General features: G+C 35.9%; 1 protein-coding gene across 1 annotated transcript in view; it reads right to left on the reverse strand.

Annotated features, from left to right (window-relative positions):
- Positions 1–23,677, reverse strand: part of TLK1 (tousled like kinase 1) — a 149,242-nt gene that overhangs the window by 42,646 nt on the left and 82,919 nt on the right. Inside the window, exons 4-11 of the mRNA XM_065880125.1 lie at positions 18,077–18,152; positions 15,022–15,068; positions 13,426–13,521; positions 11,611–11,700; positions 10,485–10,577; positions 6,089–6,199; positions 5,838–5,974; positions 2,408–2,596 (exon numbers count right to left, since the gene is read on the reverse strand). Coding sequence (XP_065736197.1) covers positions 2,408–2,596; positions 5,838–5,974; positions 6,089–6,199; positions 10,485–10,577; positions 11,611–11,700; positions 13,426–13,521; positions 15,022–15,068; positions 18,077–18,152 — 839 coding nt within the window. The remainder of the gene's footprint in view (positions 1–2,407; positions 2,597–5,837; positions 5,975–6,088; positions 6,200–10,484; positions 10,578–11,610; positions 11,701–13,425; positions 13,522–15,021; positions 15,069–18,076; positions 18,153–23,677) is intronic.

The following is a 23,677-nucleotide window of genomic DNA, read 5'->3' on the forward strand; positions in this document are numbered from 1 at the left end:
GGAAAAGCTCTCAAGAGGAGGAAATATCTAGTATGGGATTTTAAAGATGAGCAGAAATCAAGACAATGGGTTCGAGTTTAAAACTTGGTGGTGTACATATATACACTAATATGTCTAAAATAGATAGCTAATAAAAACCTGTTGTAAAAAAACCCAAAACAAAGAAAGTGGTGAGTGGGAGGCACTGGTCAATGCCAAAAGATGAGGCTAGAGAGGTCAGAAGCTGCCAAGTCAGAAGTGCTTTTTGGATGATATCACTCAAGCAATGGAGAGCTATGTCAGGTTTACAAGGAAGAAAAAGAAAGGACCATATTTTTATTTTGGAAAAAGAGATTCTGACTACAAGTTGAAAATGGATTCAAGGCCTAGACCAAAGCTGAAAGGTGATGGGGTGGGCAGGGGTGGGGAGAGAGAACCCAAGTAAGAGGCGGCAGGGGACGCATTTGAGCTCTAGAAGATTGGGTGTCTACAGGGATGGAGTTAAGCTAACACACACTTTCTCCTGTATAATTGCTCATCTACCCATCTACGCTTTTTAAAGCAACAAATTTACTAATTTATGAAAAGTAAATCGTTTGTTGTCATTTTTTAATATCAAGAGCCAAAGGATTTAACTCCAACTTACAACAACCCCTCCAAAAATTAGGAAAGGCTTAAGGAAGTACGTTTTAGACTTCAAAATATAAGATTATCATCACCTGTTTATTAATGGAAAATAAAATGAAAATGGATTAAGAAAAATAAATGGAATCTTGATCAAAAAGCTGTGAGTGACAACCAGAATTCTGGCATGTGGAACTGCGAGGATGGCGGTACCAGGTACTAATTGGAAGAACACGGGAGGTGGCAAGGGGTGTGCGTGTGTGCGTGCGGTGTCTGTGTGGAGAGAGAGAGAAAAAGGGGGTGTCGGGGGGACTGAAATGGGAACGATAAAGATAAACACAGTTTTTATTTTGTGTGTTTAGTAAATACAGTTTTGAACAGGCTGCATTAAAGGCTCTCGTGAGGCATTTAAGTACCAATATCAACTAAGCAAGGATATGACATTCAAGATTGAGATACAGACATTTGATGATACTCAAGAGAGGAAAGTGGGCTGGAGACAGAAGTTTGGATGTCAGCAGGATATACATGCTAACTGAAACCCTAGGAGTAGCTAATACTCAAGGAGAATACACAGAGTAAGTAAGATGGCCTAGGACAGACTCTTAAAATCCTACATTTTACAAATTGGTAAGGTAAATGATGTCCGAAGAAGAGACTGAGAAGATGTAGCCAGATGAGTAAAAATGAAAGTTAGGAGAACAGGTTATTTCAAAAACTAAGGCAAGAAAGAGCCTTTTGGGAAAAAGTCAACAATATCCAATGCTGCCAAGTTAAAGACTCAAATGTCTATGGTATTTAGCATCAAGGAAATAATCTTTCAAAGAACAATTTCAGTTAAGAAAGGAGCAATTTGGAAAGTGAGGCAGAAGAGACTGCAAGCACAGGCAAGTCTTTCAAGAAAACCTAGTTATAAAGATGACAGAATATGGAGACTGGAGGGATTTAAACTGAGGGAGAATTTTTTTGTTTTGTTTTGTTTTCTGAAAGGAAGGAACCAGTAGAGAGCAAAAGGTTGAAGATGTAAAATAAAGGAGGTATCAGTAGAAGAGGTCCCTGATGTAGCAGGGGATGGGCTTCAAAGCATAGATGAAACATTATTTCTCAACAAAGGAGAAACATATTAAATATAAAACGGAGGGTGTGTGTATGTGTTTTCTACTCACATAAACTTATATGAGGTCTTATAGAACAGAAAAATTATATAAATTAGGTTGAATCTATACACTGAAATTCTAACAATGCTGTTTTCTGTGGGACGGGATCAAGGTCTGTACTGTTTCATTATGTTCTTTCATATTTTCTGAATTTCCTATGATAAACACATAATTTTTTTAAATGCCTTTGACTTTTGAATTATAAAAAGTAATTCATCATTAGAGCAGAAAACCTAGAAAACAAAGAGAAGCAGAAAGGGGAAAAACAATACCTATAACCTCTGAATGAGCTGCTTTCATAGGTTGAGATTACTTAACATTCTCAGAAAAAGGAACACTAATAGGAATGTTGAATTGGAATAATCAGTACTGATAACTGACTCTATCATTCAGACATGGAAGAAAAAGTGGATTCCAGCCTCTTCTTAGCTACCTAAGTCTTCATTTTAAAAGAGGATTAGTAAATCTCCACTTAGGTAGAATTCAGATTGGGGGCTTATTATTATTTTAGAAGCAAATTTTTTCAATACTGCCTTCCTTCCTGGCCATAATGAGTTTTACTACTTACTTAAAAATAACATCCATTACTAACATTCATGCTCACTGGCAACAATTTAAAAAAAGGAAAATTAAAAATGCAGGCTTACAGTTGTGGTAAATTTGGTCTAACAAAGGGATCATTTTCTGCTCCATTCACTGCTTTGTTTTTCCTTTGTTTTGGTTCAGAATTGGTAGAGGGTGCCTGAGAATTATTAGCTGTGGGAGGTTTGCGTTTGGCTAGAAGTTTCCTTTGCCTTTCAATATCTTCCCTTTGCTGATTCACCCATTCTTGTTGCCTGCATAAAAATAAACATAAAAGAAAATTAACCTTCCATTACTTTTCACAGTTAAAACATGAAAATACATTAGTTAAACATGAAAAATCATATAATATAAATTTGTAACCTTATGGTCCCACCCTTGTGAACCAACACTTTCGCACTGTCCACGTCTCATCTGAAACATTCACTTCTGAAGAAGGTCTTCCCTAAACCCCCTGAACTAGAAAAAGATGTGTTGCCACATATAATTTCATAGTACCTTGTAGCTCCCCACCTCCTCCTTTCTAACAAATATTCCTACAGACACTTGATCAGAATTTGTCTGGTTAGACTAAATCACTCCATGAGAATAGAGACCACAACTACTTTATACCCTAGTGCCCAGCACAGTGACTGGCACATACTAGGCATTCAATAAATATTTGTTGAATAAAATAAATGAGCTATTAAAAAATAAAAAAGAACAGAGTTAAAGAGTAGGTTTTATACATGCATCTCATTACTTACTGTTTAAAGAAAAACTTACAAAAGACAAATGTGAATTTAATAGTGTTATTTTCTAAATGTATCTCTGTCAAATTTTGGGAATGGGTAGGTGATATTTTGAAATGAAACAAAAATTGACCTCAGAAATTTAGGAAGAAAGAAAGAATTTTGACACTTTAAAGAGAAAATAGCAAGAAAAATTTACATGGCTTTGAAAAATAGGCAATTAATATAAGTAAAAATATTACTGCTTCCAACTGATGCTTTTAAAAACCATCCTATCATACAACACCTTAAGCTTGTTCTAATATAATTATGTTCTCTCTTAGGTCACCTCACCACACTAGGAAAAAATTTAAGACTCTACATGGTGGTGATACTCAGATTCAGAACAAGTCAAATATTTCAATTCCTTGCTCCCCCGCCCCTATTCAAACCAGAACTAGAGAACTTCTACGCTGCTGATGAAGAATTGGTTTTACATTCATTTCCTTGTCCTATGGTTCTAGCCAGGTAGTAGCAGAATATGGTAGGAGGGAAAGAATCAAGAATCACCTAGGTAAAAGAGTAAAACGGTGGAGAAAAATCTCAAGAATAGCAAAGTTAGAATAAGACTTTAATCCAGTTTTCTCCTTGAAGTGGTTATAAATAATTTCAATTTATTTAAAAATTAATTTTAAAGCTAGTTTCAGGTACAATCAAGATGTTATTAATGAAAATAAACAGCAATAACCTACTGAAATAATGAAAGGAAAGAATTACTGGAATGGATATATATCTAATCCCTGATTATTCAGTAATGACCTAATTTTAGAGATTATTAATATAATACTACTGGGCTTCCCTGGTGGCACAGTGGTTGAGAGTCCGCCTGCCAATGCAGGGGACACGGGTTCATGCCCCGGTCCGGGAAGATCCCACATGCCGCGGAGCGGCTGGGCCCGTGAGCCATGGCCGCTGAGCCTGCGCGTCCAGAGCCTGTTCTCCGCAACGGGAGAGGCCACAATAGTGAGAGGCCCGCGTACCGCAAAAAAAAAAAAAAAAAAAATATATATATATATATATATATACACACACACATAAGTTACTAATTTTTATTTATTTCTTTTCTCATCCTCCAACTACTTCGGGTTATATCACAGATATATAGCTTGATATATACTGATAAATATCAACTGCTTGATATAAAATATGTATATGTAACAACATACAGTATGCCCTCAGTAGATGATTATCAGTAATAAGAAATGCAAGTAATTTTTTAAAAACTAGATTACTGTTTTATTATAAAAGGATACAACTCAGAAATAGCCAGATGGAAGAGATGCATAGGGCAAGGTATGGGGAAAAGACATGGAGTTTCCATGCTCTCTCTGAGCCTGATACCCTCCCCAAATCTCTACATGTTCACCAACCCAGAAGCTCCAATTTTACTCTTTTTTTGACAGCTCAATGGAGAAATTTTAACAACCGCCAGAGTTTATATTTTAAATTCATATTATTAGTTTATATTTAAGGTTATATTATATAAACTTCTCTTTTATTCATTACCAGGATAACTGTAGATCTGGGTTTAGTAGCTCAGAAAAACACTCGAAAATTATAAGTTCTATCTCAACTGTATTTCCTACTCTCCATTTCTACTGTTAATATTTTAGCTCAAGCCTTATCACCCTTCATTTGGATGCTTCTCCATCTGAACTGTCAACAATCTATGTTCTTTCCAATATTATTCCCACATCACTACCAGCTCCCTTTCTAAAACTCAAATCTGACCCCACACACCACACATAACACTGTAAGAGCTCACTATTATCCACAGAATTAAAACCCAAACTTCCTACCATCATAAAGACACTGTCCTTCATTACAGTATACCTCACACCCAGCACAGTTGTGTTGAACAGAAGATGGATAAATCAACTGAGACAGAGAGACCATTCTGGAGATAGAGAGAAGACGATTCTGTGCTTAAGTCCTGGGAACCAGTGTTTGAAACAGCAGTGTTTAGGTGATATTATGTGAAATAAAGCTTTGCCTCCATTTTCCATTTAACTGGACTGACTCTGGGAAAGCTGATTTAGATGGTGGCACCACTCTTGCTTTAAAGGTTATTAAAAGTTTTCCAGCTAAAAAAAAAAACCCCAAAAAACAAAAGGAGGAGCATAGATCCCGGCTCAACACATAAGCAGTCAACCTACCCTTAGCTACAACCATCTGAACTCAAGAAAACATGGCAACAATGATTTCTCCATTTTAAAGTTTACCTCAGAAGTGCTAAAGCCACATGCTCAGTTCAACTGACTTATGAGTTACTATGTCTGAGGCTGCAGAGAAGATGTTCGTGTCTTTTCCATAGGAATAGAGAGCAGGCAAGTGCTGACGTAAGGACTGGGGAATGGGGGTCGGGGGCGGTGGGGAGAACTAAGCAGAAAAATCCCAAGATATACAGATATAAATCTTCCAATGAAAGTTCAAACTTTTAACAATTTCCCTCCCAACTAACCTATAAAAAGCTAGGTCAGTTTATGTTCTGGAAAAGTCATATTTAGCGTAATACATCATACTGTACAGAAGAATGCTAACTAATCAAGAAGTTTGCTAAAGCTAAAATTGTAATGCCTGTTCTATGTTCCTTTCAAATGTATTAAATTCTGATTTCAAAGAGTAGTAAGGAGTAGATGTAGAACATAATTCCAAATCTATAATCTCTGAAAGTAATGAAAACCCAAAGGAATACTAAATTTTTTAAAATGTAAGAGTGACTAACTTTACAAGATTCTGAAATGCAAAACCATCTGTCCATTGTTCAGTAAATGAAGCACCATGTCTAACGGTCGTGAAATGCCCAAGGCGTAATCTGTCTTGCATACTCTTCTCTCTGCTTGACAGTTTTTCTTGTGTACTCTGAAAAAAGGAGGAAAAATCATCATTCAATTTTATTAATTTAAATTTTAAAAGCATACAAGGTAAAAGGGGCTAGTGAAAGGAGAGGGAAAATTTATTGAACTTTTAACTTACCTTTTCGATAAGTAGTTTCTTGCTCATTGATATGCACTTATTTAATCGTTCTTTGTATTTTTCAAGTAATTTTTGTTGTTCATCTATCTGCCGTCTGAGATCACAATTAGCCTACAACATAAGTAGATGATGAAAAAGGTCTACAATTTGTGTATATGAGACATTTAAGAATATTTATACATTTTGAACAAATTTCATAAAGGGATTAATAAGATTAAGTATTTGAATATGATTCTAAAAATTTTGTTAAAACATCTACTTACCGTGGGAATAATACTGTTATATGCTGCTTAACTGTGTGGTGGAAAAGTACATGGAATTTGTATCCATACTCCATGGGTTCAAATCCACACTCTAGGATATATAATCTGGGCTAAGTCAAACAAGTTATCTGAACCTTAGCTCAGTTTTCTTATTTCTAAAACAGAGCAACACCATTCTATCTCATTTAATTAAAAATAACTGAAATATAGTAATACAAAGCGTCTAACACTTAAAAATGAATGTGAGTTCTCTTCCATCTTTTGCAACTAATAAAACTTTTTTCTCCATTAAACTTGTGCAAGACACTGCAGACGCCCATCCAACAGCTAACATATTCTCACCATCTTTCTTGGCCGTATGAATACAAATTTTGTTAACTTTGTAGGCAGCCATACGCTCAGGCGAGGGTCTTCTCTCTAAACTCAGAAGATGAGTCTGATTAGTCTAGTACAGTCAGTCACCAGGGAACAACCTGGAGAGCTTGCTGGAACACAGATTACTGGAACCCATTCCCAGTTTCTGAATTAGTAGCTCTAGGGTAGGCGCTAAAAGTTTATTTCTAATAAGTTCCCTAGTAATGTTGATGCTTCTGGTCTGGGGATCATTCTTTGAAAACCATAGGTCTAGGCCAATCATGGTGGAAGCCAAAAGACAGCGACATAATACATCAAAAATGCTGGGAGAAAATACTGCTGCCAATCTAAGAGTATGTATCTAATAAAATTGTTTTCCAAGGAAAAGGGTAAAATAAAGATACTTTCAGAGGAACATAAATGGAATTTAGCATCAGACCCTTATCATTAGGTGCAATTCAAACAGAACCCCAACAAATTGTTTATGTGTGTGAAAACTGAAAAACTGACTCTAACACTTCTCTAAGACAGCAAAGGGCCAAAAATAACCAAAAAGGAGATGATACTTGTTCAACCACACATCAAGGTTTAATATAAACCTAGAGTCATTATAATCACCCAAATCTCTCCTTCTTCCGTAGTAATGGAAAACCAACATTTTATTATGGATTGATATATGTCTAGCTAAAAGACTGTATTTCCCAGCTTCCCTTGCAGAAGTTGTTCAGTGGAATACCCAAGAAGGCTGCACACAGAATTGTTGTATTTTTTATTTCCTTCCTCTTCCTGTTTTCTGCTTAAGAACACAGATATCATAACCGTGCCTCTAATAAATATTTTGTACCTTGATATGACCTTCAAGATGAAGGCCATGAACTAACAGTGAAAGAGCAGAAAAACTGAAGGAGCCAAGATCCTATATGACACTGTAAAGCCATCACACCTGGGCTGCCCACTTCTGCTCTTCTCTCAAAAAATAATATTGTGTCTCATTTAAAGTACTGCTGTTTATAGAAACCTGTCCGCACACCTACGGCCTGAGCAGCCCAGTTGTTTCTGCTTGATAGCAAGGCTCTGCCTGGCTGGAAATAAAGCACGGCCAGTTAAATGGCATTTCCACAAAACCTACTACCTTCCATTCAAAGGCCCGTGGCCCCTTATGCTTTGTCCAGGGGGATAACAGCCCAACCACACATCACTGTCTGGACAGATGAACAGGCTCCAGGCCCTCCTCAGTCACATCTGGGATGAATGGTCAGTGTGGCAGTAGCAGCTGCAATTGCAGTGCCCCACCCAGCCTCCCTCACTAGCCCAGGGGCCAGGGAAAGACTGCGCCTCCACCCTTCTCCTCACAGAGGTGAGCAGCATGCAGAGGAAAGGAAAGCCTATCTCAGGTGTGTTAGTGAGGGGCACTGTGTTCCATGGGTTATCCCAGCGCCATTTCCTCCTGGGCCTGCTATGGAAGGGCCCACCTCCATCCCCAACTGGATTCGGTTTTGGGCAGGTGACTCAGTGGGCAGGAGACTCTGTACCCTCATGCTCTGACTTGGAGCCCCCCCCTTCTGTTCTACTCTCAAAAAATAATATTGTATATCATTTAAAGTACTGTTGTTTATGTTCTCTGTTACTAACAGCCAAAGACAACTGCTAAATGATAAAAAGATGCTGTTGTACCAGTATAGGAATAAAATAGAATATGGAACTTAACACAGAACACAGAAATAGATCCACTTGTATATGAAAATGAGATTGCATGGTGGGGCTGGCAGTAAAAAGTGGACTTTTAATTCTGTGGTCTGGACAACTGGTTCTCTACATAGAAAGAAATTAAAATGAAACCTTACTTCATGCTATACCCAAAAATAAATCCCAGTGAGAACATGTACTGAAAAAGCAGACTATAAAACTTTTAAAAGAAAATATAGAAGAACATCTTTATGATATTAGGGATAAAAACAACAAATTATTTTGGTATACTTTTGATAATAATTTGGTACAAACTATAAATAAAAAGATATGCTTAATCATATAAATTTTAAATGATCTAATCATCAAAAGACAGTACAAAGAAATAAAAAGATAATTCACACACTGGGAGAAAAATCAACATATATGGCCAACAAAAAACTGATATCAATTTAAAAAACAACAGGAACCCATTAAGAAAAATGAGCAAAAAAAATGATCATTTACTTCACGGAAGAAATACAAATAGTTAATAAATATTTTTAAAGATGCTCAAAAAATAAAGTGAATGCATAATAACAAATACCTTGTTACACCCATTAAATTGAACCCCCAAATTAAATATGATTATAATGAACCTTGGCAAGGATAATAAGCAATAAGATTATTTCTTGCTCATTGTTGGTGGAATGGAAACTGATCCAACAACCTTGGGAAAAATTTGCTATTATAAAGTAGAGTTTAAGATATGCATGCCCTATACTCTGGCCATGTCTCTGCTAAGCATATACCATAGAGAAATTCTTCCACATCTGCCACAGAGATATGTATAAGAACATTCTTAGCAGAACTGTTCATACTAGCAAAAAGTAGAAATAAAATGTCCACCTAGAGCAGAAAAGATAAATTATAATATATTCATATAATGCCTTACTATATAGCAGTGAAATGAACAAACTATTACATGACAAACCCACATATAATGTTTAGTGAAAACAAGCAGGGCAAAATGGTACAAACAGTGTAATTTTGTAATTTATATAAAGTTCAAAAATAAAGTGAAATAATATGTTGTTAAGAATGTATAAGATATATGTAATATAACTATAAAGAAACATAAGGCATAATAAATAAATACAAAATTTAGAATAGTGGTTAATGGTAAAGGGATATAAGAGAGTGAATGGGATGGGACCAGGAAAGGCACACTGGATGTTTCAAAGGTATCAGTAATTATATGATCACAGATGACAGTTTCATTGAGTTTCTATACCAACAGTTCTCAGTGTTGGCTAAATTAGCCGTTAAAACTACCAGTGCCCAAGCCCTACGTCATATCAATTTAATCAAAAACCCTCAGGGTGGAGTTTAAGCATCAGTACTTTTTATAAAGTGTCTTCCACACTTTCCATCCAGTGATTCTAATGAGCAGCTAGGGGTGAGAACCACTGCTTTACCCCTTACTCACCTATTAGGCATACTTTTTGATGTGTCTTTTTATAAAGTTTCCATTAAAAATCTCACAAAATTGCAGTAGTTACTTCCTCTAGTATAGTGTCAAATGGCAGTCAGGTTTATAAGAGTATCAATTAACTTTAAAACTACCACGGGGGCTTCCCTGGTGGCGCAGTGGTTGAGAGTCCACCTGCCGATGCAGGGGACACGGGTTCGTGCCCCGGTCCAGGAAGATCCCCCATGCCCCGAGCCATGGCCGCTAAGCCTGCGCGTCTGGAGCCTGTGCTCCGCAACGGGCGAGGCCACAACAGTGAGAGGCCCGCGTAGCGCAAAAACAACAACAACAACAAAAAACTACCATGAAATGGATATCTGTCTTAGGATAGTTGATCAAGTAAAAATAAATTTTATAAACTTCTATTTCTCCAAATGTTTCTCAATTCACATTTAAAGAGCTAATAAAATAGTTTTTATCGTTTAATAGTTGATACTTTCAATTATGTACTTACACTAAAAGCAAAGGCTTATTTTTTTTTCCAGTAATAGAGGTTTTTTTTACAATGTAAGTATTTTCTCACCAGTTTTTCTACTGCCAAATAATTTACTCAAGTTTTTCCCCTCCATGACTTCTTACTTACCCTGAGCAAGTCATCTATACGACCTTCCTTTTTTTCCAGGTCCTGGTTTTTATTACTTTCTAATGCTGCTAACTTCAGCATTGTAAGGTCAGTCTAAACGAAAGAAAGCTATGTTATTACTCCATTATATATATATCACTGCATGCAAACATAAAATTAGATTTTACTCTGATTCTAAAGAGCAAAGAAAGTATTGGAGTTTGTGTGTGTATGTAAAGAGTATCATAAAAAGTCTTACTGCAGTTTTAAGTTTTAATATCTTCAGAAGCATAAGTGCTATAAACTTAAAAAGAAAAATTTTTAAGGTTACTTATTTAAATTTTTAGAATATTGATATGTTCTTCATTAAAATTCAATATAAGCACTGCTTTGTGCTATCAACTCTAGCTGACTTTTGAACACGGCAAAAACTTTCACAAGCTGTTTGCTGACTGAAAGCAATGTACTTATAAATCCTGGCCTAAAGATCATCCAAAGATAGAAGTTTTGATGCACGCACAACAGTTTGGACATGACCAGAGAGAAGAAGTGTAATGGCAATAAACTGAACAGCTAAAGTGGCAAGCAAGAAGATCTACTTTTTCAATCCTTAATCTCAGTCATCCAAAAACTGTCACATGTATGAAATTAAAATGAAAACCTTAGTACTCAAAATTCATAAAACTAAATAACTGTAAAAGATATCTGATTAATTTTCAAATGATTTTTAAATGTGTAGCATATATGAATATACAAAAATACAGACACATGGAACAAACTGCTTTAATGTCCACTTATGACAAATATAACACTTTCATGAAGGTATCGATTATATGTACTTGGATGTTAAGTTCAAAAAGGACCAGTAAACAGAATTGACATGTTATGGTTGTTCTGTTTATTTAATTTGCTTAAAATATATATTTAACCAGTATGTAACAAAGGACAAGATGATAGTAAATTGGGTGTTTCAACTTCTCACCCCCTAAAAACTGTTTTTTTTTGTTTGTTTAGCAATTAGCTTTCTTGATACCGAATTTTACTTTATGACCATGTCTAAAACAAAGAGAAGACATCTTAATTGTGTGTACAAAGTTGGTCAACGGCTTCTCAGAAGTCATACAAAGAAATTTTAATTACCATTTACCTGAGTAATTTTAAAGGATAACTGCTTTGGTTGTACAATAGGGTGGTCCCCAAAAACTAATGCAGTAGGAGAAGGGCTATTCGGTCGAACCTTAAAAAAATATATTAAAAATTTTATATTAGCAAGAAAAAAATAGGCTTTTGCTTAGCAACAACTAAACATTTCTTAAGTTTTTATCAGGATAATAATTCAAAACATAATTGGGGACTTCCCTGGTGGCACAGTGGTTAAGAATCCGCCTGCCAATGCAGGGGACATGGGTTCAAGCCCTGGTCCGGGAAGATCCCACATGCCGCAGAGCAACTAAGCCTGTGCGCCACAACTACTGAGCCTGCGAGCCACAGCTACTGAGCCCACGTGCCACAGCTACTGAAGCCCGCGCGCCTAGAGCTCGTGCTCCGCAACAAGAGAAGCCACCGCAATGAGAAGCCTGCGCGCTACAACAAAGAGTAGCCCCTGCTCACCGCAACTAGAGAAAGCCCACGCACAGCAATGAAGACCTAACACAGCCAAAAATAAATAAATAAATTTATTTTAAAAAAATCAAGAATTAAAAAAAACATAATTGAACTTTAAAAATTTTTTATCACCATTTATTCAATAAGCATTCATTAAGTACCTCCCTCTTATAAAGCCCAATAAAAGAGACAACCAGCCATATATGCCGTGCCCTCAAGGAACTTAACAATCTGGTGCCATAAAAGCAAATTTAATGCTTTCAATCTGTTAACTAAAACAAGGCCAAATACATTATTTTAAAACAAAAATATTAAACAGATTATAATGGTTCAAAAAGTAAAACTGTAAAGACCTTAATACAGAACTCTTTTAGTAGTGGGTACAATAATGCATGCCCATATGTAGTATAATATCAATTAACTGATAAGTTTCATGGTTTATCTAGTCACTGGTTTTAAAATACATTCACCGAAAGCAAAAGATTACATCGTGTACCAATCCTATCACTACAACTCAGTTATTGTTGAGTCTTATGCTTTACTTAGTATATGGCAATATGATGTGCCCCAAGGTACAAAATGAATAAGACATTAAGAAGTATATGTCTACAGACAGAACTAGAAAGGGACACTGGAAGTAAAAACAGAGTACTTGAGTAAATAAGATACTCTGATTTTTTAAAATGTTAAATTCATCTTTAAATTACTGAAAGCCAACACTGTTTTTCTGGTTAGACAATGAACTGTCACATAATGAAAGTAAAAAAAATAGAATAAAATCTAACATGTAGAAAAATGCATATAAAAGAACTAGGTCTTAAAAATGTTAGAAACAAACCAAAAAGTTGTAAGACAATTTTCAGGTCCAAGATCCTTCTCCTATGCCAAACTACATTATCTGAGGCTGATGGCTGCCTACTCTTTATTTCAGGATTCCCAGAAAGGAATTAATTATGCTACCATTTTAGTGGTTAAGAAATTTAATTGTTAAGATCCCTGACCAGGGATCAAACCCGGGCCCCGGCAGTGAAACTGCCAAGTCCTAACCACTGGACAGCCAGGGAATTCCTGGTCCCATCATTCTTTTATAGAAACATTACTTCTTTGGGGAACAAATTCCCCCAAAGCGAAGAACACGTCTTATAATTAATTCAGGAAATCTTTAACTTTAGAATCTTACTTTCAGAAATAAAGTTCTAATAGCATCAAATCATTAAAAAGAACTCATCTCACAGAATGATTTTTTTAAAGATAAACGCTAATATACGTAAAAGGTCTCAATAAAGACGAATTATAAAAGTTATCATTCAGTACACAAAAACTCTGAGACACAAAGACTACATACGTAAAAACTTACAGATGAGGAAGGAGTGGAATGTGAATGTGAATTCTGAGGAGAACGGATTGCAGGAGGTATGCCTCTTACTGGACTTGAGCCATTTCCACCTTGGTACTGAGGGAAAAAGGAAACATCACTATTTATTAACACAGGTTTAGACAAATATGATTTTAGATATGGCATTATGAATTAATTTAAATATATCTTATTATTATTTTTGTGGCAGACTCAAAGACAAATTCCCCCAAAGCAAAGAACAAGTCTTATTTTTCCTTCAAATTTTAGCACAGTTCCCTTATGTTTGTTAAACCAGTATGATCCCTAATCCCAAGAAACTTTAACATGTTCACATGTAGATGTTAGTGAACATAATCAACTATCTTAAAACAGAGCTGTCAGTCCCAAGATCTATTAAGTATCTAAATGTTCACAGCACTATAAAGAACTATACAAACTAAGTCCCTTCTTTTTAACAGCACAAAGTCTAATAAAAATCAATCCTTTCTTACATGCATAACATGCATTACAGTGCATGACTTAATTGCATACGAAGAGAAGCCAACCTAATTTGTTCCATAGCTTTCTCAAGTCTCATGCTTCTGAACCAAGAATGGAAGGAGAAAACAATTTGCTGCTAATGGCTTCATCTCAGGGTATATGTATGAACAGCAGAGATGGGGACTTCCTAGTGTGTTCATTAAACAGCTTCCTGCAACCTAGAAGCTTTGTCTAAATTTCTTATCTATTGTGCCTAGCGTAACACTTAGCACACAGTAGGCATCCAAGACACCTGAGATTTGTTTATTTGATCCTACTTTGGCAAAGATTTTTAATGATATTAACACTAAGGGACTGACATCAACTAAAGAGCATTAGGTGTATCTTATAGTCTGCAACAGTTTTAGCTTAGACACTGTAAATTCAAGAAAGAAAAATAATGGAGGATAAAAAATATATATATTTTTTAAACACAGCCCTTCTCCTAATCACCAAATTCTGCTCTCTTTCAAGGAAATATAAATATTTTTCAACTGAGTAGATCATGTTTGTTTTAATAATCACATTAATATTTCATAATGAAAACTGGTAGGCAGAAGTGTTTCTGTGTAGAAGAAAGGAAACATTCCAGACTAAGAATTTAAATTTACCACTGCTTATTATTTTCAGGGACTCTTAGATTCACATCTCTATCATTATTTAATCTCCATCCACAGGGCTCAACTGTTGCTGTGGTACTGACATCAGAAAGAATTCTAGAGGCTGGGAGACTTAAAGCTACTCTTTGCTCTTCAATTTAGAAGTTGCCTTTACATAGGCTACTTTATATCTCTGGCTCTCAGTTTCCTCATCTGTAAAATAGGAATACTAATAACACCTACTTTGACTATCTCCTGGATATAAGCAAATACAGGAGAAAGTACTTTAGAAATTATGATGTGCCATACCAAAGTAAAAGTAAAGTTTAATATTCCTAAGAAGTCAGGACATCACATAGTACTGAAGTTCTGCTCTAATTAAGCAGATAATCAAAAGTTGACTTTGTGCTTCAAACAAATTATTTCAGCCCACAGCAAAATTATATTAAGAACTGAAGATATTTCTCAATGAACTTACTTCAAAATAGTCGCTAATTTTGTGGCCACGTCCCCCAATACTTTTTCCTAAAATACAGAAGTAAAAAATTTTATAGATTTAAAGTCAGTCATGACTATCTACCACATACTATATGAGAATGTACCAAACTTAATTTCCCTAATACACACAAAAATAGTCTATTTAATAAAAAGAATATATTTTAGTTGGGTAGTGATGGGCATCAAAAGAACATTAAGAGCCCTCAGAGGGTCAGATGCCGACTTCAGAATTCCAAAAGTCAAATGATATTTCAATAGATACATGTCAATTTTTAAAAGTCCTGGTTATGGGAGAATCAAATAAATAAATCATATTAAAAGATCTCTGCTTTTAAAACTACGCTATTCAGATTGCTTAATGGCTAATAATTTCATAAAAACACGTCAATTAATTAAAAAAAGACAAGTGGCAGCTGTATAACTGACAAACCAATTTACACCTGTAAATAATGATAAAAAAGCTTGGTCAACACAAACCATAACAAACTGACAATAACATGCTTTAATATGAATGCTATTTTGTAAAATGTTTTGATTTTCTAAAAAGTATTTCCAAATTAATAGGATTTTTAAAAAACTAAACTAGATTTTAAATATTGTCCTTATATGACCATATTGATAGTGATCCACATTATTACAGATCACAGTTCTTTAATTAAAAGTTTTGCTCTAAAATGGACTTTTCCAAAAAAAAAAAAAAAAAGACAAATAACAAAGAAACAAAATGGACTTTTCATTAGTTTTATAAATCTTGAAGTAAGAAGTTGCTAAGAAATATGGCGTTTTGGATGGGAGGCATCCATCCTTCACTGGAATTACACTGAATAATTTCTTCAAGCTACAAAAGAAAAACTTATGATAGCATGGAGTCAAAAGCTTTGGATAATATATAAACATATACATTTATCAATTCAATACTGACTTATATACATTCATTCACTTATTTTATTCAACAAATATTTCTTGAGTGGTTACTATGTGCCAGGCATTACTGAGATAAACAAACAATACATTTAGAAGTTCAACAACCTCAAATTCCTTTTTGGAACAAGGTAGGGGGAAATTTTTTTTAAACTAATAAGTAATCAGGACTATAAATACTACCTAGAAATTTTGAACACTAGTTTTGTACAGATTTATTCAGAGGTCAGGGAGCACTATAAAAGTTTTATACCAAAGAACTTCCCTTCTGCCTGTAACAACTTTCCTGCAGATTCTGAAGAGGTGCTATTTTTTAATGAAGACAGAGACATTTTCTGGTTGCCTACCCAGAAACTATTTCCCAAATTTTTTTTCCCTAATTGAATCCAAGTTTTATTCTGTTAACATTCCCTCCCCTACATAGCACATGTAACTTCAGGAGAGGCTGACTCCCATCTGGCCTCTGTTCCTAGTTCCCCTTCCTTCCTTCAGATTAGAAATGCAATTTTGTTCAGGTATCATGCCTTTTCCACACAACCTGTACTTCTAAATGGAACTTTACCCCATTTTCATTTTCAGAGATGGGCCTGATTTTTTAAAAAATATTTATTTATTTGGTTGCATCGGGCCTTAGTTGCAGTAGGCGGACTACTTAGTTGTGGCATGCAAACTCTTGTTGCGGCATGCATGTGGGACTTAGTTCCTTGACCAGGGATCGAACCCGGGCCCCCTGCATTGCGAGCATGGAGTCTTAACCACTGCGCCCCCAGGGAAGTCCCGAGATGGGCCTGATTTTAAGGGCAATAATACCTCTCTTGGACATAACTGGTTTTGGAATGGACACATGACCCTATCCTGGCCAAGAAGATGACAGGAGAGGTTTGCTATGGACTTAAAGAAGCCTACATCAAAGAAACAAGGAAAAAAGAAAAACACAGAAAACCAGCTTCTCTCTAAAGCAAATACAAGTGTGGAAGATGAAATGAGGAAATGCAATTAAAACTGGCCACAGTCCTAAAACCATAAGAGAAAAGCAGACAATTCTGTGGATGGCAGACCACAAAGAAAAAGATGTGGCTTCTTAAAGACACAGGTTGGATCAACCTACCCAGAAGTCCCAGGCTATTTTGGGACCTGCTTTTAAAAGTGAGTTTTAAAATCTAAAGTTATATCTATCATAACTAATATAACTAAATAAATCCAAGCCCACTAACCACAACTTGGGGAAACTACACTAAGATCAAAAAAGACCTCAGGGCAGATTGTAATACAAAGTACCACAAACTTAGAAAAAGGTGCTAGAGTGACTCAACTCCCTCCTTCCACAAAGATAGCTGCTGCAAGTGTATTTCTTGATGCCAGTGCCACATGTAAACACTAGTAAGCCACGGGTTCATGGCTCTAGATTTTGTGGCTCCAAAACATGTAATATATGTATAAAATCATCATTACATATGATTTAAGAGCCCAATTTATTGTATTTAATTTTGAGAAGCCAAATTAAGTGACAATACTATTTTGTCCATTATAAGAAGTTGTGTAGTCTAATGAAAGTAATTTTCTTATAGTTCATAATACAAAATGTAAGTATGAAAGAAAGGATGAAGAACAGGTATGGAAAGAAAAAGATGGTGCTTTAATCAAGTACTTCAATCATTTTTATATAGTCTTTTTTTTTTTTTTAAATAAAAGGGATGAGTAAGTTTGGGTACTTGTCTAAAACTAAGATATAAAGTTCTTATTCAAAAACGAGAAGCCATTTCAATACCATAATTCATATAAAGAGAGAAAACAGAAAGGTGATAAAGGCAATGCCTGTCAGGTTTGGACATGACATTTTTCTTTCTAATTCTCAAATTAAAAAAATAAGGGAAATGTCAAAAGCCTGAAAACAGTAACCATAAACTACCTGTGGTACAAAAAGATTCCAATTTCATATAATTATTATTTCTTATGCAAAGTACATTCCTAAACTATTAATGCAGAAATTACATGGTATCTATAGAAATCACAAAAACACACTACTTTTTAAAAACATTATTAATTGATTAAAAACCAGAATAATTAATCATAAATGCCTCTTCGGCTCTTAAGGAAGATTTTGCTTCACTTACCCTGACTACTTTCATTCTGATTTTCTGCTTTTCTCTTTCTTCCTCTGGATGATTCCGATTGTTTCTTCTCTGGTGTCTACAGAAAGCAAGTTAACAGAACTTTAAATTATAGTTTTAACAGGCAAAATTTTACAATCACTATAAATGTCGTTTTTATTTTCGAGGTAAAAAATTTTGCTCAACAGCATTCATGCAATGTAAACATGTAATTATTACATACAATTTATTTAAAAGATAAAATTTCCTATTGTGTAATTTTTTTTTTTTTTTTTTTTTTTGTGGTACGTGGGCCTCTCACTGTTGTGGCGTCTCCCGTTGCGGAGCACAGGCTCCGGACACGCAGGCTCAGCGGCCATGGCTCATGGGCCCAGCCGCTCCGCGGCATGTGGGATCTTCCCAGACCAGGGCACGAACCCGTGTCCCCTGCATCGGCAGGCGGACTCTCAACCACTGCGCCACCAGGGAAGTCCCCTATTGTGTAAATTTTTAAAATTTGAAGTGTAGGAGACCTGGTACACAGTACCTGAAATTTACATTTACAGAATTTGACTTGAGGTGGATGAGAAATTTGAGAGTAATCAGCCTTTAAAAGATGCCCTTCAAATTCTTAACTGGATAGGGCAAAAAAAAACCCCACAAAATAACAACAAAACACCATATGTTTTCCCATTAGTTTTCTACTATTCATATATATTCTATAGGAGTAAAATAAACTTGGGCTAGAAAAAAAGAGCAGAACACAAACCTTAATATACACAATCCCTACTAAAAAGAACCATTCACCTAAATGCCTAAAAATTATTATCCAACAACAATCAAAGCAAATTCATAGATTATATCCTAAATCAGGTGTCTGCAAACTATAGCCAGATGGCCAAATCTGGCTGGCCACCTGTTTTTGCAGGGCCCATAATCTAAGCATAAATTTTACATTTTTATATGTTTGAAAAATATAAAAACCGAACAAGAATATTTCATGATATGAAAACTATAAGAAATTCAAATTTCAGTGTCCATAAATTTGGTTCTATTGGAACACAGTCACACTCATTCATTTATGTACTGTCTGTAGTTCCTTTCACACTCCAGCAGCAGAGTTGAGTAGCTGTAACAGAAACTGCATGGCCCATAAAGCCTAAATACCTGGCCCTTTACAAAAAAAAAGTTTGCAGAGCCCTGCCCTATGTGATGGCTTGTTCTTAAATTACAGGTTTGCTCTTTTAACTGATAGGAAGTATTTCCATCAGGCTAAAACAAGTAATTTTTGTGCAGTCTGACAGAATGTTGTGCTTAGTGAAAAATTAAAACCAAATGTGCACAAGGCAATGGCACAGGGCCCTCAAATTCTAGAAGCTTGGCAAGTTTGTCTGGTGACAGAACAAAGGATATCTGAATGAATGAAACATCAAGGCAACTTAAAATAAATCTCTAAAGGCAACGTAGTCCTCCAACAAGGAAGGGACTTAATCCGTATTTTGATGTCTCTTGTAAGTAGTTCTATGATTAAATAGTATGAATGACAATGAACAACCTAACTCATACTGAGCATCTATGGTTCCCCAAAGTATTATCTGGGGAATTTTAAGTTCTCTCACTGACATTCTGCCAACAAGATAACAGATTCAGAGAGGTTTAAGTGAATGTTACTAAACTCTGAATTCTTTAAAGACAGAAGTTATATTTTCTCCCCACCTCCTCCTCCCACCTCCATACCTAGCATGATAAATAACAAATATTAAATAACTTACTCAAGGTAACTAGGATTCAAATCAAATTCAATTCTGTGTATTTCCAAGGCCTAAATGCTTTTTTCCCTTCTATGTGTTATGATTATATATCCTACATCAAGAAGTAACTGAATGAATCAACCATACAAAAATACTTCAAATTTTCATTAAGTTCATAAATAAAATTCATTATATCCAATAAACTGCCTATATGTTTTCACATCGTAAACCAGAGATCTTAAAGAAATCCACTCTAACTAGCAATCTATTCAGGACACAGACTGACATACCACAATTTAAGGTAAATAGTTCATTAGTTTAGTTTCATACTCAAAATTACCAAACTCAGACTTCAGTGGTAACCAATGTTATTCTTCTTGGAATAAAAGTATCACCAAATTAAAAATTCTAAGTTAACAGTTTTATAAAGAACCCTATAATCTATCTTAAAACAAAGGACGGGACTTCCCTGGTGGCACACTGGTTAGGAATCCGCCTGCCAATGCAGGGGACCCGGGTTCGGTCCCTGGTCCGGGAAGATCCCACATGCCGCGGAGCAACTAAGCCCGTGCACAACTACTGAGCCTGTGCTCTAAAGCTCGCAAGCCACAACTACTGAAGCCCACGTGCCCTAGAGCCCACATGCCGTGAACTACCGAGCCCGCACACTTAGAGCTTGTGCTCCAAAAAAAGAGAAGACCACCGAAATGAGAAGCCCGGGCACCGCAATGAGGAGTAGCCCCCACTCGCTGCAACTAGAGAAAGCCCATGAGCAGCAACAAAGACCCAATGCAACCAAAAATAAATAACATTTTTTTAATTAAAAAAAAATAAAACAAAGGAGAACTCCCAAATAATAATTTATTCATATCCTTCCCAAATTAATCTACATAAAAAATATAATTTAAGGTCAAGGAAATGTGGTTTTTCAGAACAGTTTTAATGGTATACTAATTTTTAAGCATGGCACAATCCTTTTGGATTTCCATCTTAAATCCTGACTAGCTTCTTTGAACAAGCAAAACAAAAAACTAAACAGAATAATAAAATTCTGAAAGCTATATTGGAAACAACATTTTCTATCTAGAAAACTAAAGAATATATAATGTTGTAAATGGTTCCATACCATTTTCTAAAGTATATTCCAAGGAACACTGGATCAGGGATAGATTGAGAGGATACATTTTAAAATGGAAGGTATAGTAGGGTGGTTCAACTGGGGGTGAATAAAGTTAGATTTATTTATTTACAAAGCTTCTAAGAACCATTAAAATACTAGCACTCACTGGCTATCTCCAAAAGGGGGATGGGATGCAAAGATACAGTATACGTGGCAATTCTCAAACTTATTTGGGATAATGTTCATTAAATACTTTACTGGATATAGACTTCAACATATTTAAGGTCTTTTTTATTTTCATTTTTTTAAGACATATGCGGTAACTTAGTAAAAACTTTTTCTCCAAGGCAAAATTTCCCTAAATTTAAAATTTTCTGGAATGGGGACGTGAGACAGTCTTTTGGGGGAAATGTCATTTTGTTTAGAACAAACTAACAAACCCCCCAAATGCATAATGATTACAATGAAGAAAAAACGGCAACAGGCTTCCCTCTTTTAAACCAGAGAAGAATTTGAGGAAGGAAGATGAAGAGTAAAAGGAAGATGAAGGAAAAAAAGGATGATAGGACTAAAATTAATTTTAAGACTGTAATCTGGGATTCCCTGGTGGCGCAGTGGTTGAGAGTCCGCCTGCCGATGCAGGGGACACGGGTTCGTGCCGCGGTCTGGGAAGATCCCACATGCCGCGGAGCGGCTAGGCCCGTGAGCCACGGCCACTGGACCTGCGCGTCTGGAGCCTGTGCTCCGCAACGGGAGAGGCCACAACAGTGAGAAGCCCGAGTCCCCCCCGCCCCCCCGCCAAAAAAAAAGACTGTAATCTGGGCTTCCCTGGTATCGCAGTGGTTGAGAGTCCGCCTGCCGATGCAGGGGACATGGGTTCGTGCCCCGGTTGGGGAAGACCCCACATGCCGCAGAGTGGCTGCGCCTGTGAGCCATGGCCGCTGAGCCTGAGCGTCCGGAGCCTGTTGCTCCGCAACGGGAGAGGCCACAACAGTGAGAGGCCCGCGTGCCGCAAAAACAAACAAACAAAAAACCGACTGTAATCTAACACTAATACGAGTAAGAAGTTGGAAATAGCTAATAAAAAACTGAAAAGTTGAACAAAGCAAAAGATGAGAAAGGGAAACCTAGATATACCTGATTTGCCTATAAAGTAAATGTAGGCATTATAAACACACCATTTTGCCTTCCCATGAATTTTAATCTTTTTTCACCCACATCCTACCTAGTATGACTACCTCGTGCTGACCTTTGACTTCATTCTCATCTCATAGATTATTTTAGGGCTGTTCTGTCAGCCTCAATGGACCATAATTTCCTCAAAAGAAAGTACCATGAGTCTTTGAAAAAACACAGACTAAGAATCCAACTCTGGGTCCACTATTTACTATAATTCAGTATGTTACTTAACCCAAGACTCAATTTTCTCATCAATTTTAAAGGTGATAATATGGCATAAAAGGATTGTGGGGATTAAATGAGAAACATACCAGAAACATAAGTAGTATAGCATCTAGAACAGTGTATATATAGTCTGTATCAGTAAGCTATTCTTATCTGAATGGCTATCCTTCTATTACTCCAAATAATCCGCGCACTTTCATGTTTCAAAACTTCAATCACGTGTCACTTGTTAAATAATTAGCAGCTTCTGCCCTAACAGTTTACAAATAACTTGTAGGGTTTGCAAAATAAGCAATATTTCAACTCTGATCTCAACCATAAACCACAGAACTTATAGTCTAGGCCCTAAGTATTACATCACTAACCCTAAGACAAATGTACTTTAAACAGTTTTTTTGGTTTTGAATTTAAATAATCTGAGCAACACCTATATTAAACAAAACAAAAACTCTCAATGAAGCCCAATGCTGCCAATTCTCCTAAGACATCCTTTGTGTATGGACTTATTTGGGGATTTAAAAGCTTGAGGATTTAGGGTAGGCAGAAACTCATCAAATATTTAACCTCTAAAATGGCTCATCACTGAGAAGAAAAAGTTCAGAATACTATCTGTGACTTTCAAATTGTACTCCAGAGACACCTTAGGGGAGAGAAGGTTGTGTCTCCAAAGTTACTAAAGGAAAGGAAGGAGCAGGTGGCTGAGCTAAGGCTCTAGCCACCAGAGACACATCCTGTCTCACCTCTACCCTATCCCTGGGAACACAGCATGTCTTATTTTAATATTGAGGTTCTATATCAGATTTCTTCAAAGAAAGAGCTTGATGGCTTCAAAAATGTTTGAAAAACCACTGATCCTGACCAATCGATTTCCTAGAAAATCTAAGGGACATCAACCAGGCCACTATTGTATTTCTGTAACGTGTAAAACTTGGACATATTGAGCATTTTATATACAACATTTTCAAGCTTGTTACTGCTCTCACTAATGCTGTCACTCTTCCCTCTATATTTTCTCAATTACTGTACTATAACTGACCACAATAGGGAAGGATTATTATGGAAGGCAAAATAATATGACTTGGCTTTAAAGTAAAGATGGAAAGACTACAGTATTACAAAAAGTTAAAGAATTCCGACACACAGGGGAACAGTGATTAGGAGAAAATGATGGAAGAAGAAATTGGTATTCTTTAAATCAATTCAGCTTTATAAATGCTAGTTTGTAATCATACCAAAACCTGAATGATTACTCTGATATTTAAATGTTCCAAGATATTAGTGTGAATTTACATAGCATTTTACAGAGTTGGAAGGAAGTTCAAAAAACAAAGACAAATCTAAAGGACTCAA

Source organism: Phocoena phocoena, chromosome 7 (genome assembly GCF_963924675.1).
Source record: "Phocoena phocoena chromosome 7, mPhoPho1.1, whole genome shotgun sequence".
In the NCBI taxonomy this organism is placed as follows: domain Eukaryota; kingdom Metazoa; phylum Chordata; class Mammalia; order Artiodactyla; family Phocoenidae; genus Phocoena; species Phocoena phocoena.